At 35.1% G+C, this 18,671-nt stretch overlaps 1 protein-coding gene across 1 annotated transcript; it reads left to right on the top strand.

The window, feature by feature from the left end:
- The first annotated feature begins 1,233 nt into the window (after window positions 1-1,233).
- On the top strand, window positions 1,234-13,065 carry LOC128986048 (tRNA (cytosine(38)-C(5))-methyltransferase). The gene is made up of 5 exons (XM_054406141.1): window positions 1,234-1,683; window positions 6,804-6,987; window positions 10,185-10,473; window positions 11,420-11,745; window positions 12,867-13,065. Exons 1-5 carry the CDS (start codon window positions 1,629-1,631, stop codon window positions 13,048-13,050), a joined length of 1,038 nt encoding a protein of 345 aa, XP_054262116.1. The 5' UTR covers window positions 1,234-1,628; the 3' UTR covers window positions 13,051-13,065.
- Window positions 13,066-18,671: the final 5,606 nt, after the last annotated feature.

Below are 18,671 nucleotides of genomic sequence, written 5' to 3'. Positions count from 1 at the left end.
TTAGCTTTACAAATATGTAGGCTACATATCATCAGCCTACATAATGTTTCACAACACAAGCAAACACTGTAGGCTATAGTTTACACTTATTTGCGGTTTTGCGGTTATTGTATTATTATGTCCCTATTACGTACCTACAAAAAAAATATTTCTAACATGATATACATTTTTATGTAGGTAATTGAATACACTACAAGATTATTATGTTGGTTTGAAGTAAACAAATTTGGTACAAAAGTTGTATACTAAGTACTGTGAATTTTTTTCTCGAGAAATCGCTAAAATATAAAAACATTATTTTATATACGTATGTTTATAGGTAACAAATTATTTTTACCATAAACTTTATGACTTTTTTTGATTCCTTACTTCATTAGCTTTACAAACATGTATATATCATTATTAGTATACACATATATTATAGAACTTTTTACAACATAAACTAACACTGCACGGCTTTCAATTTTTTCGATTCTCCGTTTGTCATTATATTTCGCCCCAAAAACTTATAAAAAAAAATATTTTCCTAACATGTTATATATTTCTATGTAGGGAATTAGATTGTCTACAAAATGTATATAATGAATTTCCCATAAAAAAATCCGTAGAAAAAAAATGCAGAGGCCGCTTTTGAAATTTCAAAAAAAAATTCAATTTTTTTTTATTTTTTTCACTTTACCGATAAAATACACTGTCTAAATCATTATGATATTACTATTTCTAGATTCTCCTGTTCTCTCCGAACAAAATGAATATGAGGTTGGCTAGGTTTACTTGTACGGTTGAATTTTTACGAATTTTCAAAAAATGGTCTGCAAAATCGCCAAAATGGGTTGGCCATTCCCCACTTCTAACATTGGCCACTGCTAGGGTTAATCTTATTTGCTTGGCTTGGACCAATGATGCTGAAGATTGAAGAACAAGAAGACTAGAGTAGAGTTTTATCCACGGCGACAACACCTGTCACAACGCTGTTACAACACCACTTGCGACGTTGCCAGTTCGAAGGCCGCGGCCTGGAGTTAAAGGCGGCCGTGCCTGTAGTTAAAGGCGGCCGCGGTTTTATCAGACCACTCGAGTGCTCGAATCGTTTTTCGTCCTTTGCAGCCTCGATTCGATAACGATAACACTAAACTAAAGAAAGACTCAAGGTCAAGGACTCAGCTGATGTGTTGTATTGTGTTGTGTGAGTGAGTTACACTTCAGTGTAAACATAACCTCAAATTATATCATCAATATTGTTATTTAGTTTGATTTTAATAGTAGGCCTAGTTTCTACTGTTTCTAGTTTCATTCAGTACTCAAAATTTGTTATAGGCTAGGTTAAATGAAATGTTCGAATTCAAACAACATTTTTATTTTTAGTTTTTGAAAATTGGTTTAACTTAGGCCTATCTATAGGCTAATTATGAAAGGGATGTTTTTTATGAATTCTCTTCTATGGTGATGGTCTAATTAAGTTATGAATTAAAAAAAAACGTTCGTTTCTAGATAATAACATGAAATTAAATATAGGCTACAATTCAGTTTCCTGATGAAGTTTTATTAGGTAGGTATAAATGACCAATTAGTAGCCTATATATTTTTTTGCCAAAACAGTGTAGCCTAGCATAGTCTACAGCAGCAGGATGAAAGTTCTAGAACTCTTCAGTGGCATTGGTGGCATTCACTATGCATTAGAAGGTATGTGAAGTGCAATAAGTAACTTTAACATCTAGGCCCTACTCATTTAATTTGAATTCGTAAACTGATCAACTGATCTTGAGGCTCGATTACACAGGGCAAGTTTACAAGCTAACTTGGTTAGTACGACATAAACTTACCACTCCTAATACTTATTCCTCCAAAATCATCTGGACTAATCCTACTTGTTACTTGTGCACAAGTTGCAGTTAGGCCCACACTTGGGGTAGTTTTACAATCTAAGTTACCTATAAGTTAGGCCCTAGTTTATTTTGCCAAAAATCCGGTGAGTGGCTTGAAGCATTTTTGAAATTGTTTTGTTGTTAAATGCACTACTCCAAATGTGAAAAACCATACGGTAAGGCCTTTTCACACCGGCGTACTGGACGTACTGTACATTTTGTACGTTTTTTTTCAACAAATCGCTGCCCATGTTATCATATGAGCTCGTTCACACCGCGCGTACAGAACGTACTGTACGTACAGTACGTACGCGATGGTTTTGTGTGAATCGCTCGGAGAGCGATTTTTCTAAAACGTACGTGGCGTACATGGGCTCGCGCATGCGCAGTGAACACTTCAAAACCACGTGCTCAGCCAGTGTTACTTGTCTGACTACAAACGAACAAGTGTACGTTTTGGAAGTTTCTGTGCGGTGTGAAAGGATCGCGTACTGGACGTACTGGCCGTACCAAACGTACAGTACGTCCGGTACGCCGGTGTGAAAAGGCCTGTAGCTTATGGGGTAATTATATCGACCTCTGGACCTCACGCGAAATTAAATTTTTTTTTTTCCAAAATGTTCGAAATTTCACGCTGATTTCAAAAATGATTGTCGTTTTTTTCGGAAACGCCCCGTTTTCCCAAAAAATGGGAAAAAACGGGAAAAATATTTTTTTGCTCAAAACCCATGTTGTGGGTACTCAAATTGTGCGGAATTTCATCCTGAACAAGAATATGTAGTTTTTATTACTATCGCTTTTAAGTAAAACATCACCGGACAGGTTACCTAACCTAACATAACCTAACTTAGGTTTAGATTAGGTTAGGTTAGGTTAGTTTAGGTCAGGTTAGGTTGGTTTAGGTTAGGTTGAGTTTCGTTAGGTTAGGTTAAGTTTGGTTAGGTTAGTTTAGGTTAGATTAGGTTAGGTTAGGTTAGGTTAGGTTGAGTTGAGTTTTGTTAACCTTCGAATCTAATCCTGTTTAGATTAGGTTAGGATAGGTTGGTTTAGGTTAGGTTAGGTTAGGTTAGGTTGGTATTTACTCAGGGGAGGTATAGAAGAGGCTACGATGACAGCTGTGGGCTTCTTATTAGCTGAGGGAACGCCATTACCGTAACAAAGCTGTTGATGGCCATCGGCCTCGGTGGTCTAATGGATAGCGTGCCGGGCTGATATGCGGTAGGTCCCGGTTTCGAATCCCGCTAGTAATGTTAACTTTTTGTCCAAGATTTTTTTATTATCAGCAAGTTTGGTTGGTTTTGTTCGGTTATTACGTTTAATTTTATTATTAAGTAATTATAAAATTTTAATTGAGCAATTTCTAGTTTTATTTAATAAACAGAATTATTTTTCCGATTACTAAACTTTTGTTATATTATTTCTTTATCAGCAAGTTTGGTTAGTTCGGTTAGGTTATGATGGTTTAATTTTATAATAAAAAATATTAAAATTGAATTTGAGGCATTTATAATTTTATTTCATGAACAGAACTATTTTTGCGATTAGTAAACCTTCATTGCAAAATGGGCTCTCTACTACAGCGCTGTTCACGGAGGAATTTTGAACTAAATGCCTCATTCGTACCTCCCCTAAGTCAGACCCGGTTAGGTTGGTTTAGGTTAGGTTGAGTTTCGTTAAGTACTGCATGTTACCATGAAAGGTTAAGTTTGGTTAGGTTAGGTTAAGTTAGGTTAGGTTAGGTTAGGTTAGGTTGAGTTTTGTTAGGTTAGGTTAGGTTAAGTTTGGTTAGATTAGGTTAGTGTTACCTAACTTAACCTAACCTAACTTAGGAACTTAGGTTAAGTTAGGTAAATTTATTAATAACATGAGTATTGTAAGTAAACTAACCTAAACTAACCTAATCTAACCAAACTTAACCTAAGCTAACCTAACCTAAACTAACCTATCCTAACCTAACCTAAGTTTCTAAGTTAGGTTAGGTTGGGTTAGTTTATCAATAACATGAGTATTGTAAGTAAACTAACCTAACTTAACCAAACTAACCTAACGAAACTTAACCTTACCTAACCTAACGAAACTCAACCTAACCTAAACCAATCTAACCTAACTTAACTTAACCTGACCTAACCTAAACTAACCTAACCTAACCTAACTTAACCTAACCTAAGCAAACTTAACCTAACCTAACCTAACGAAACTCAACCTAACCTAAACCAACCTAACCTAACTTAACCTAACCTAACCTAAACTAAACTATCCTAACCTAACCTAATCTAAACCTAAATTAGGTTATGTTATGAAATGAAATGAAATGAAATGAAATGATTTATTGTCGTTAAAACTATGTACAAAGTTCATGACAATCGTCAAAATAAAAACAAAACAATCAAAAACAATCAAGATGGCTCTGGCAACTAAAATATCTAAAACTCTAAACCAAAGTACTCTTCATGTTTATACAGGCAAGCCTGGGTTAGAGTAGTTTTTATAGCATGTTTGAATTTTAAAACACACAGGTTTTTGATGGATGCAGGCAAGAAATTGTACATTTTAACACCTTGGTACTCAAAACTATTTTGAGTGGCTGTATACTTATGCCTTAGTGTAGACAGATTATCTTTTGATCTAGTACAGTAGTTGTGCACATCAGATATCTTTTCAAAGTGAGAAATGTTTTCTTTTACATATAACAAACTTGCCAAAACATACAAAGATGGAAATGTGAGAATGTTAAGACCCACAAAAAGGGGCTTACAATGTGTTCTTCTATTCACACTACAAATTAACCTCACCGCCTTCTTTTGTAAAGTAAAGAGCAACCTGTTAGCATAAAAACTGTTGGCCCACAGTGAGGTACCATAGGACAAATAGCTATGAATGTGGCCATAATATATACAAATAAGGACATCAACTGAAACAGTGGATCTAAGTGCTCTTATCATAAATATGCCTTTTACAATCTTAGAAGCTACAAAATCTACATGTGAAAACCACTTCAAGTTTGACTGCAAGTGAAAACCCAAAAACTTCAGAGTGTTTACATCATTACCATTACTGCTAAGACTAATAGTTAGGTCTTGAGTCTTATCAGCATTAAGACATAACTTGTTTGCATTACACCAGTCATTAATAACAGCAGATTTTGTATCCAATGTATCTGTAACGTCATTCAAAGAGTTACCCCGTACACACAAGGCCAAGTCATCAGCAAAAAGAAAGCTTTTTACAGATAAGTCATTAATATTACAAGGTAAGTCATTTATATACAGTATAAACAGGGTAGGGCCCAATATAGAGCCTTGGGGCACTCCGTGGGGCACTCGAACAGGGCTAGAATAAGTGCCGTTTAGATAGACTTTTTGCCATCTGTCACTTAGATAAGATTGAAAGAACATAACCAAAACTGCATCAAGGTTATAGCAAGAAAGCTTATCCACAAGGAGATCATGAGCCACTGTGTCAAAGGCCTTAGACATGTCGTACGATCTAAACACTATGCCACTTTTGGCCTCTAAACTTTGAAAGCAATTTGATATCAGTGCCTGGGTTGCTTGGACAGTGCTGTGTTTGGGCCTAAAGCCAAACTGACTACTTGCTAAAAGGTTACTATCCTCAAGATACTGAGAAAATCTACGATGTACGAGATGTTCCAAGACCTTCGACACTGCAGGGATAATAGATATAGGCCTATAGTTAGCAATAACATTTTTAGGCCCCTTTTTATGGACTGGTATAACCTTAGAAATCTTGAACTTGTTTGGGTAGCAACCTTGTGTTATACAGAGATTAAATAGGTATTTGTTAGGTTGGGTAACCTGTCCGGTGATGTTTTACTTAAAAGCGATCGTAATAAAAACTACATATTCTTGTTCAGGATGAAATTCCGCACAATTTGAGTACCCACAACATGGGTCTTGAGCAAAAAAATATTTTTCCCGTTTTTCCCATTTTTCGGGAAAACGGGGCGTTTCCGAAAAAAACGACAATCATTTTTGAAATCAGCGTGAAATTTCGAACATTTTGGAAAAAAAAATTTTTAATTTCGCGTGAGGTCCGGAGGTCGATATAATTACCGCTTATGGATGTAACATAAACACTAAACAGCCCAGTTCACTACAACCATTGACTTTACATCCAACCTACCTAAGTTATCTAAGGCTACCTAAGTTAATCTAACCTACCTTCTAAGGACTAGTGGAGTAACAAATCAGCATAAAGCCTGGTCTGCCTTCTCCAAATGCCCAAATAAAATCACTCTTGAATTTGTGTTTTTAGATGCATTTTATATTTCGTAATATTGGCACCTTTAAAACTTAATATTTGCCTTTGCATTTGTCTATTGATTGTGTCTCCTCGTTTCTTCACCTCGTCAGTAGGATGACATCACCACAGATCAACAGCAGTGCTCCAATAGGAAGTCATGCGAGAATTTATGGTTTATAAGTCAATGTTTAGGTTGATATTTACTGAATTTCCCTGTTTTGGGAAATATTCCATTCTTCCTAGCTTATTACCCATAAATTACCCTTTTGCCCATGTTATTACCCATTTCTCCCAATGATTAACCACGTTGGAGGTCTACCCCTCCCAAAACCTCGGATTTCCACTGGGTCCCATACTGAGTTCGGGGTATTGCTCATATTTATTTCATCATTAAGTAGGCCTAGTAATAAAAAGAGGTATCGGCACCAAAAAATTTAGATAAGAAAGTTGTAAGTTCATGGCATAGAATTGAATTGATGACATAGAATAGTTTAAAAGTGAATGTAGAACGTTTTAGGTGGGTTCAGGGTCCTAAATAAATAAGTAAAAGAGTGAATTACTTATTTTCAGTGTCAACTTTTTCCAAAGATTTTCTAACTATATAACAAATATGAAGCAAGGTTTTTTATGATTATACTTAATAAACAATAGGCCTACACAAATCTTTATTTCCAGCCAATGGAATCGCCGTTGAAGTTCTTGCTGTTGAAATCAACCCCAATGCCAGTAATGTGTATTTACACAACTTTTCAAACTCTCGTTTACTGCAAAAAAATATCTTATCTTTGGGTGCCATAGAGTTGAATAAGTTCTCCCCCGAAGCTCTACTTATGAGCCCTCCATGTCAGCCTTTCACCAGGTAAGTCTACTTGGTTTTATTAATTTTACAAAATTCAGCTTCTTTTAAGAACTTTTTATTGCAAATAGGTACTATTCTCATCAATCATTGGGGTTTTCATCGCTGCCGTAGTTTGAAACTCCTAACAGTTATTTATTTATTTATTCATATGGTAAACACCATTTTTACAATCAATAATACATGAGTTACAAGATAAATATTTATAAATATATCACCAAAATTTAGTTCAACACCATCACCAATATGTACTGATTTTATGTGGGAATTTGAAAAAAAATATCCTAAATTTGATTGATGAAATTCAACACAAAATTACAACAAATGCCTGTCTAGACAAGTAAGTTGTATGTATGTTTTCTTTAGTTTTTTAATAAGCTTATTATATGTACCGTAGCTTGATTTGTTTGCAATGGTCAAAACCGCTATGTTAGCCAAATTCGTCATTGTTGTTACAAAAAGCATGTTGCTTGTATGGCTCATTTTCACTCTTGTATATGCTTGTTTAAGTTTTTGTTTGTAATTAATTATTACCGGTACTTTATCAATTTAATCAGATTATTATCTGTTTTGTTTATCAATGTTACTGATTATTTAATATAACGACTGTAACAAAGGGGTTTTCAAATGCATTCTAAGCCGAAAAACTTGGTCTGACTCTGACATGATGGAGACTGATCATGTCGACAAAAGTGTTTGAAGTGTTCTATGATCAGTTTAAGTATTTATTTGACATAGCTTTTCCCAGAAAAATCATCCGTGCAAAGCAAAGAAACGTTTTTAAATTCCATGCAAGTAAAGATCTACCTACTTGTAATGAATGACGAGCTGCTATTCTGGTACAAAGAAACAAAGGACCTTGATTCTTCTCATATTTTGAGACGCCATTCTCTCCGTATTAAAAAAAAATATCGCACAATGATAAAAAGCGCCAAAACCAACATTATATCTAAAAGAATTGACAGTGCAGATAACAGATCGAAGGCGATTTGGAGTTTGATTAACCATAATAAGGCCCCAAAGAATAGAAAGGTGGATAAAGTTTGTCTTGAAGTTGAGGGAGGAAAAACTATTCACGACCCTTCCTTATTATCCTAAGTATTTATAATGTTCTTTTCAGATGTAACAAAACATTCCAATTACACAGAGCGACAAGCAACACCACTTCCAGACGAAACATTTAACATAACTTATTTTTTCTATTCCCAACAATAGAATCAGAAATAAAACAAATAATTAATCAGCTAAAGAATAAGATAAGCGCTCAGGAGCTGATGAAATACCTCCAACGATACTAAAAGAATTTTCAGACTTCATTGTGAGTCCACTAACAAATCTTATAAATCACTCATTTCTTCATGGACGATTCCCCAACACGTTAAAACTTGCTGTTATAAGGCCAATCCACAAAGAGAGAGAGCACACGAAATGTGACAATTATAGACTCATTTCTATGCTCCCAAGTTTTTCTAAGATATATGAAAAGGCTGTTTTGGAGAGGCTTTGGGCATTTGTGGAAAAAAACACTACCTCTTAATAGCCAAATTGAACGATATGGGATTCCGAGGAGTTGCTTCTGAGTGGTTTTCGTCATTCTTAAAAGGCAGGACCCAGCTAATTAACTTTCAAGTCTCAAACAGGTCAAACAAAGATCCGAATCTGTCTCTTCTTCTCGACCAAACCATTATACATCATGTACAGTCTGTTCAATTCTTAAGCCCCGTGTACACGAGGCTAGTACTAGCAGCTAGTTGATTAGCGCTAGTAAATTTGCTTCGTGTAAACGGTCTACTAGCGTAAAAATTTACTAGCGCGCTAGCATTTTACTCGCTGCTAGTCGTTTTGAACATGTTTGATATTACTAGCGCTAATAAGTGGTGGGGGTGGTCACGTGACCACTAGCGCTAGCGAACTAGCGCGGTACTAGCGGAGCATTTGCACTTCTGCTAGTGCTAATTGCCACTCGCCATACGCCAGTGATCACAGTATCATTTTTCTTAATCAGTAGAGTGATTAGTTCCAACAGTTCTTCAAACTTTAAAGCATTCATTCTCAAAAACTTTAAGTACTCTGGTCTCCCAACGCCAGTTCTCTTAAAAGAGTATTGGACGCACCAAGAAATTCTCGCCTCATAATCCACTTTCGAACCCACACAGATTAAGTTCATGTTAACACAACTCTTGTACACCAATTCTTAAAATTTAAAGGGAACAGAAGACATTTTGTGCTAAACTGAAATGACTATTGCGACCAATGAACACTTCACTTCTACATGACTAGCGCTAATAATAAGCGCTAATAACTAGCCACGTGTAGATGGGAATTTTCGCGCTAGTGTGCCCAGCTAGTGCTAGCTGCGAATACTAGCTGCTAGTAAACTAGCTACGTGTACACGGGGCTTTAGACATTCATTTAGATGAATGTTTAAATTTCAAAGCTCATGTTGAATATGTAATAAAACGTGTAAGCAGAAGCACACGCAACTTTGAACATTGGCCACAACAGTCTTGTCGGAAATTCTTCTTTCTGTGTACTATGGCTTAATATTCCCTTATCTAGTTTATGCTCTAGCTGTTTGGGAATCTAAAAACAAACAAACCTCCTTCCTTTTTAAAATGTAAAAAAAGCCATTCATGTTATATTTTCACTTTTCAAAAGACAATCTTGTAAGGAATCATTCAGGTCAGCGGCTATTTTGACTCTTCCCTCACTATACATCCTTGAAACCCTTTCCTTTGTAAAAAAACATCAGTCAATATTCAATACCAGCACTAACTGCAGTACCGGTACATACTCCTTACGTGCTCTCACAACCTGGAAATCCCTGTCCATTCAATCTCATTTTTCCAAAAACATCTTTTGTATAATGGCTTAAAACTGTTTAACCAACTTCCCCAACAGCTAAAGCTAGAGACTTATTAACTTAGGTTTAGAAATAAACAAATAATCATATTAGTAGAAAAGGCTTGCTACAGCGTTTGCGATTTCTCAGCTGACATGTAGTCAGTCATTCCTGTTAGATTAAAGATTTAACGAAAACTCAAATTGTTTAGTTGTAGTCTTTGTTCATATTATTTACATTGATCAAGAAATGTTCAGATTTCACTATTGTTTATTGTAATGACTTTTCCAATACAATGTATTATTTGTTATTTTGAAATAAAGAACTTATGACTTTTGACTCATGATTTTTGTTACAGAGTTGGACTGAGAAAAGATCTTGATGATGCTCGTTCAGATCCTTTGAAACATATTTTATCATTCCTTCCTGAAATTACGTCTTTGAAATATATCTTTGTTGAGAATGTTAAGGGATTTGAGAGCTCTGAAGCCAGAAATAAGTTGGTAACTTGCTTGAAAAATTTGCAGTTTGAAATTCAAGAGTTTATTATCACGCCAACTCAAATAGGGTTTCCCAACATGAGAAACAGATACTACTTACTGGGAAAGAAAAAGCCGCTTCAATTTGGCTTCAAGACATCAGAAATTGTAAGTTTGACTAAGTTAGCAAGACTTTTCTTCATAAATAGGCCTAAATAATTTTGTTTCAGGGAGAACACTATACATTTGGTACAAAGCCCAAAAAAAAAAAAAAAAAAAAAACTTTCAAATTATCTACGGTAGTTGTTTTACATAATGAAGGCTTCTTGTGTGGCTGTAGGCGATAAATCTTTCAATAATAATCGAATTTGGATGAAATTTAACCAAAATATAATCAACATTTTTAAGAATTATATTATAAACCATCCCCAACAATAGGAGTGTAGTTTTTTTATGATTTTGAGGCCATCTAGTTATTAATTTTCAGGATTTTTACTAAAACCTTTTAAAACTGTTATTATATTTGTTTCAAATGCAAATTCAGTATATTACTATTCCTCAATTATTTACTCAAAATACTATAAGCCTACATGATGACACAATTACAATGATTTTATTCGGCCGATCAACACACACAGGCTATGTCGAGCAGTGTACAAGCACACCGTAGTGTAAACACATAATTTGTAGTCTCCCATGTTGATAATGGAAAATAAACTATCAAATGCATCTTTAAATTTATTAGATGTATTTTCAATTATTTAACATTTGAATTGTTTATTCCACACCGAACAAACCCCCTGGTAGCCCCCCTCCCCTCAACAAGGTACTAGAACCGCCACTGCCGTTAAGCAGTAAATAAGTTTACTAATTTATGACTTCTACTTCTACTTTGTCCACATCCAAGCAGAGGTGATGATTGCCATGACATTTTTTACCGAATGGTTTGGACCTTACAAGAATTGGAAAATGTTGACGACATTTTTTTAATGAATCGAGATCCAATAACTTTGTAACAGACGAACTTTGGTTACCGGTACTTAAACTTAAGTGCACAGACTATTAAAATTATATTAGAACATAGGATTTTACTAACGACTCTGTATTTTCCTAGATGACGGAACTCCCTGAAGAATTAGAAGAAATTGTAAAGTCGTTAAACCAGAAGTTCCCCGACGTAAAAGTGGTCGCTGATGTGCTCGAGATGGACGATGTAACAAGCCGAGTTTATCAAGACCATTTACTGACAGAAGATTTAGTGAAGAAAAGACTCCGGGTGATGGATGTTGTTTGTAAAGACGCTGACAAGACTTGTTGTTTCACAAAAGCGTACGGACGTTATGTAGAAGGGACCGGATCAGTGTTCTGCCCACTTGCCCGGGAGGTGTTGCAGAAATTGGTGACCGTCAAGTCACAAGACGTTGATGATGCTACAATAAGGTGAGTAAAAAAATATTTTTTTGTCATACTGCAGCAAAAACCATTTTTAATACGTTGCAAGTCTAAAGTACTTTTTACCCCCTAGGGAGTGAAAAGCTTTTTTAGTCTAGGGATCAAAAGTCAGATGTTAACTCAGTTGTACACTTTGATTGTAAGCACTATTGTAAGTATGTATCAATTGTTTTAATCAGTTGTTGAACTCTTGTACAACACAATCTTATTGACAAAATTATTGATTCATTTATAAACTAGCTGCTCGTTTGCTTTAGCAAAATTAAACAAGTTGGAAGTTGTTTTGAGAGGTTATCAAGAGTATTTTTTTTTTGTTTTCTAACTTAGTTTTCTTAAACCATGGTGCAATTTGACAAAGAATGTAACCATGTTTCCTCACACAGAAAGATAAGAGTCACTCTACGCCTTAGTAATTGAATATACTTGAAATGTATTTGTTTATTTGGCTACTTGATAGATAAAATAAACATTCCATTTGAAAAACTTAGGTAAAACCCCTTATTAAAAAGAAAACGCTTATCATCTGCATTTTTTAGAAAATTGTCGTCTTTTCCTTCCATTCTGTCAATTGAGCTGTAGGTTTCTGTACTATTAACTGTAAAAAAACCTGTTGAAATAAATTTCAAACTCTTTAATTCATTGTGGCTAACTATCGGACAATGTTTGTGTCACATAACTTCTTGCACACTCCGTCATTTATTATTTATTTTTAACTTGGAAAACTCCTTTCTGGAATTGCACCATAGAGGAGTAAGGTATAGAGGAAACATGGTTATTGGAAGACCGTGCGCTTTCAGCTCTGGTTGGTATGTTGTGCTGGAAATATTCCCGTGCCGAGCAAGGAAAGGCCGAACGGCGAGCATGGAAAATCACTGGCCAAAACTCTGTCTTTGATGAACATAACTTTGGAGTTTCATAGTTAGCTTAGAAGAGTTTGTACACTAAGCTTAATGTTTCAAAATAAAATGAATGAGAAACTCCAGAAGTTAAAGTTAGACACACCTTGAAATACCTATGAAGAAACCAAAACAATAGTTACCATTTTTGTTGATTTATAGTATTATATGTCACTTTTCCTGTATTACCATAATGTTTGGTTTGGTTTTCAGATCCCTGAACTTGAGGTATTTTACCCCAAGAGAAGTCGCTCGACTGATGAGTTTTCCCGATGAGAGATTCACATTCCCTCCCAACATTACAAGACAACAACGGTACAAACTGTTAGGTAACAGTGTTAACGTTAAAGTTGTTGCATTGTTGTTGAACATTTTATTCCATCAGCCTGTTCTTTGATTAAAGTATACTTTAATACAATTTTATTTTGTAAATGCCCTACTGCCTCAATTGTATCTACGTTCACTGGCAGAGTAGCTGAGTGAATATAGTTCTTGGTTTCTAAGGGTAACTGGTGCAATCATACATTAAAATGGTTGGTTTGGGCTCAATATTTAACTCATGATAGGTCGTAATTGTCAAAAATGTGTTTTCGCTGCCCAGCAATTTCAGAAATCACCGTTTCTCACACGCGTCTTTCATGAAACCAACCTGACCTCATTCAAGTCCTCGCTCACTAGCCTTTACAATAAATCGGGGGGTTAAGAGTGGCATAACACAAACATCATCAGCGTGATTCACCCCTTGAGCCAGTTCCTGCCAAGTTTCTTGGAGTTTAGTTTTAGACGCCATCTCTTACGCTCTGTAGATCAGGCCCATAATTATAATATCCCTCTCTATAACGTGCAAGAAGCATTTCATGTAACAATTGGGGAAACAACGTTTTTAGGGTATTTCGAGCCTGCGGAGTACGAATCTGCCTGTTGCCAACGCGAAATTTGAACCGGAAGTGCGGTATCCAAGATGGCGGCCAAAACTCTTTTTGCCCCATATCTCCCTTGTTAGTTGGCCTAAAATAATGGTTTAAACGTGTATATAGGGGGTTTTCAGATGCCAAACACATTACAACACTCAAAATTGACATAAATTAAGTTTTGTGGGCATATCTTCCAAAATGGCGCCCAAGATGGCCACCAAAAACTCTAATTTCCGCATATCTCCCTTGTTTTTGGCTGAAAATAATTATTTAGACGTCTGCATAGGGGTTTTCTCGGATGCCAAACACATTGCAACATCCAAAATTTACTTACATTAAGTTTTAGGGGCATATATTCCAAGATGGCACCCAAAATGGCCGCCAAAAACTCTTATTTCCGTATATATATATATCCCTTGTTTGTTTGTTTAAATTAATTATTTAAACGTCTAAAAAGGTATTTTCTCGGATGTTAATCCCATTGCAACACTCATTATTTACTTCCTTTGAGTTTAGATGACATATATTTCTAAGATGGCAATAAAAACTTTATTGTGCTTACGTGAGCTCCGTGCGTATTATTGTATTTAGTGTTTAAAACCAGTCAGATATCTATTAGTGGATGAATATGTGCTACTATTTTTGAAATACCAATTGAAATTTAGCAATTTTAAAGTAGAAGGCAAATTGTTTAATGTAGGCTACTCTGGTGGCACCGTAGATAACGCTAGTACAACAGAACCTGTAATTAAGGATTTTTTAGAATTAAGTGTGTATGATGTTGACGAATTTATCACTTATTTAAGGTGTCCAGTTATGTAAATAGATATTTATTGTAAAATATGACGATACCATACGTATTTTTTTATGTTTTACAGCAATAATTAATTTGATTTGATCTGAACGTGTAGTCCAACAGAACCTGTAAAAATTATTTTTTAGACCATCCCTAAAATCCGCAAGAGGTGGTGCATGTAAATTAAATTAAACAAAGGTACTTTATAACACATTAATAAATAATAATAAACAATTTGGTTATAATATTAACAATGATACTGTACTGTTATATTGCATTGATCTTGTGGTACCACCCATCAATGGAGGTTTGTTTACCATGGGTCTCAATGGATAAAATATATTTTTAAAGGGTTTTTTATGGCAGCATGTTGGCCAAGCGTATATAAAAGTTAGTTTATGAAGAGTAAGTAAACAATTGTATACATGTGTACAAAATAATTGTTAATAAGGTAAAATCTTTTGTTTTCCAACCGTCTATAAAAGTTTGTTTGTGAAGAGAAAGTAAAAATGTATATGCATTTCTACGAAATAATTATTTAAGGTAAGTACAAATTGTATGTAATCCTTAATTTATTTAAACTTAGCAATAGAGAGTTTTTGAACAAATCGTAAAATAATCACGGTAAACGCTATTTGTTATGTTTTCTCGTTTGTTAAATGTGAAAATAACGTATTGCGTCCCTATTGCTAAGTTTGAATAAACTAAGGATTTAATACAAATTGTACTTACCTTAAATAATTATTTCGTAGAAATGCATATAAATGTTTACTTTCTCTTCACAAACAAACTTTTATAGACGGTTGGAAAACAAAAGATTTTACTTTATTGAAAACTAGCAGAGTACCCGTCCTTCGTACGGGGTTGGCATATAAGTATCAAATGCTTATAGCAGTTATGAGTGAGGACATGGTTTAAGAAATTTCGGTTCTTTTTGAAGTTCGTTCGCTACGCTCACTCACCTTTAGGTTGGAGTTCGTTCGCTGCGCTCACTTTCCTTCAGATTAGCTCGTTCGCTACGCTCACTTGCCTTCAGGTTAGCTCGTTCGCTACGCTCACTCGCCTCCAGGTTGAAGTTCGTTCGCTACGCTCACTCACCTTTTGCTGTTGTCATAAATGTAAAAGAAATAATAGTGCTAGTGCTGCACCCTGTTGGTAATCCTTGTAACTTTAATGCTATTGAACATCACAGAACAGAACCAACTTGTTTAATTGAAACAGCTGTTAAGATTCAATAATTTCATTTCTCATAAGGTTAACATGGGAAACTCCAGAGCCACTGGGGCGGAGCCCGAAAGGATTTTTGGGATAAAAATATGCCTATATGTTAATCGGGAATGTGAGCTATCATCATGCCAAATTTCAGCCCGATCCGACCAGTAGTTTTCGCGTTTACTTTTCCCATACACACACACAGACACCACCTCTTTTTTATAATAGTAGTGAGCGCAGCGAACGAGCTCCAACCTAAAGGTGAGTGAGCGTAGCGAACGAACTTCAAAAAGAACCGAAATTTCTTAAACCATGTCCTCACTCATTATCTGCTATAAGCATTTGATACTTATATGCCAACCCCGTACGAAGGACATAACTATAAAACTATAAAAAAAAAACCTTTTAAAAATCTATTTTATCCATTGAGACCCATGGTAAACAAACCTCCATTGATGGGTGGTACCACAAGATCAATGCAATATAACAGTACAGTATCATTGATAATATTATAACCAAATTGTTTATTATCTATATAATTAATACGCTACATAAAACTTTGTCGGTTGAACTCCTCCGCCATTTCTTAACCGATTTTATCCATTGACGTCTCACTGGAAAGAGCGTGTCGCGTAGATTTGCAAACTGGCCTTACATTTTTGAAAAAGTCCTTTGGGCTCTGCCCCAGTGGCTTTGAAAGTTCCCATGTTATCCTTATGAGGAACATAATTGTTTACATTTTGATCAGCTGTATAATTTAATTGCTGTTATTTATTTTTCAATTCAATGAAACGCATTGAGTACATTTGTTTACTATTTGAGTTTGTGTAAACATAACCCCCAAGACGGATCGTGTTAGTATGGTTTTATCTTAAATTTGTGTATTTATGGTTGTTTTGTGTCGCTATGACGGATCGGGTTAGCATGATTCAAACTTAAATTTGTGCATTTATAGTGTTTTTGTGTACCTATAATTTGTTTATTTGTTGTTGTTTTTTTCTTTTAAATGCCTCCGACGCGACGACAACGAAACATAGACATGAGGCGTAATCGTGATAACGACCGCAGCTACAGATCAGTGGCGCGTATTAGGCTTAACTCATCACAGTCGGCACCTGACCCTGGACACACTCAACTATTAGGTTACAAATGCGCCCTAACACTACCCCAAAACGACTTTTTGTTCTCAATTGGCCCTCTATCAATGACCTGTGTTGCCTGTACAGCGAGGCATTTAGAGAAGGAGAAAACCGGCCGGAATGCTTTAGGTTTATCAATAACGAAGATAAACATGGTCTGAGTTACACACCGGTAATCTTTGAGTTGACTCTTTTAAACTCATTGTAAATATGACTGTTATTCGTTTTGAAATAACTCCTGTAATACATTGCAATTGCTCGAATTCGAGCAACATGTACGCTAGTTATTTATTAATGTGTTATAAAGTACCTTTGTTTAATTTAATTTACATGCACCACCTCTTGCGGATTTTAGGGATGGTCTAAAAAATAATTTTTACAGGTTCTGTTGGACTACACGAAAAATACGTATGGTATCGTCATATTTTACAATAAATATCTATTTACATAACTGGACACCTTTAATAAGTGATAAATTCGTCAACATCATACACACTTAATTCTAAAAATTCCTTAATTACAGGTTCTGTTGTACTACGCGTTATCTACGGTGCCACCAGAGTAGCCTACATTAAACAATTTGCCTTCTACTTTAACATTGCTAAATTTCAATTGGTATTTCAAAAATAGTAGCACATATTCAGCCACTAATAGATATCTGACTGGTTTTAAACACTAAATACAATAATACGCACGGAGCTCACGTAAGCACAATAAAGTTTTTATTGCCATCTTAGAAACATATGTCATCGAAACTCAAAGGAAGTAAATAATGAGTGTTGCAATGTGATTAACATCCGAGAAAATACCTTTTTAGACGTTTAAATAATTAATTTAAACAAACAAACAAGGGATATATATATACGGAAATAAGAGTTTTTGGCGGCCATTTTGGGTGCCATCTTGGAATATATGCCCCTAAAACTTAATGTAAGTAAATTTTGGGTGTTGCAATGTGTTTGGCATCCGAGAAAACCCCTATGCAGACGTCTAAATAATTATTTTCAGCCAAAAAACAAGGGAGATATGAGGAAATTAGAGTTTTTGGTGGCCATCTTGGGCGCCATTTTGGAAGATATGCCCTCAAAACTTAATTTAAGTCAATTTTGAGTGTTGTAATGTGTTTGGCATCTGAAAAACCCCTATATACACGTTTAAACCATTATTTTAGGCCAACTAACAAGGGAGATATGGGGCAAAAAGAGTTTTGGCCGCCATCTTGGATACCACACTTCCGGTTCAAATTTCGCGTTGGCAACAGTCAGATTCGTACTCAGCAGGGTCGAAATACCCTAAAAACGTTGTTTCCCCAATTGTTACATGAAATGCTTCTTGCATTGCCTTTTTTTGAAAACGGGCCTAGTCTATAAATCTAACAAACGACTTATACTTCCTGATTAGATATGGTTTTATACACACTTGTAACTTGTAACTGTACATGTATTGCCGCATGTTGAGTTGTCTTTCTTATTGACAACATTGTTTGTCTATGATTTCATTACCTGTAAAAAACTCTGTCATCTCTTGTGCTTTAAAATCAAGTTGCCCATGGAAGATTAATTAGTAGTTAGAACAAATTTGAAAGTAACCCCCTATAATGGCTGTAGATAGCATTAAACTTTGTATTTATTTTGAACTGACCTGATGATTAAAGGCATTTAAATTACCATACTTTAAAAGATTTTCCGCTAATATTTACATATACGATTTCACACAATATTAGATTTCATTCGATTAGCAGTGTCATAATCATTTATTTTGGAACCGTTAACTTCTTATAATCCAGTTTTAGTTAATACATAAACGTTAATATGTTCTAACCGACAAATGTATATCCCCTCTCTAAATATTGAAATGTAGGCTAATGAGAAATCCGTAATTTATTTCCAACAGATTTTAATATGAAAACAGTACAAAACATACATTTTGAAATCATAAGGTTAGGTAATACAAGATT

This window comes from Macrosteles quadrilineatus, unplaced genomic scaffold (genome assembly GCF_028750875.1).
Source record: "Macrosteles quadrilineatus isolate MER2022 unplaced genomic scaffold, UCM_ALF_1.0 Scaffold_2__2_contigs__length_208266976, whole genome shotgun sequence".
Taxonomy (NCBI): Eukaryota; Metazoa; Arthropoda; class Insecta; order Hemiptera; family Cicadellidae; genus Macrosteles; species Macrosteles quadrilineatus.
Note: the sequence above shows the minus strand (reverse complement) of the source record. Positions and strands in the feature narration are given on the sequence as shown.

Bases quoted from the DNA above. Each gene is read 5' to 3' on its own strand.
- LOC128986048 (XM_054406141.1), top strand. From the start codon at position 1,629: ATGAAAGTTCTAGAACTCTTCAGTGGCATTGGTGGCATTCACTATGCA. The intron at 1,684-6,803 runs GTATGTGAAGTG...CTTTATTTCCAG, and splicing joins CATTCACTATGCATTAGAAG to CCAATGGAATCGCCGTTGAA. The intron at 10,474-11,419 runs GTAAGTTTGACT...GTATTTTCCTAG, and splicing joins GCTTCAAGACATCAGAAATT to ATGACGGAACTCCCTGAAGA.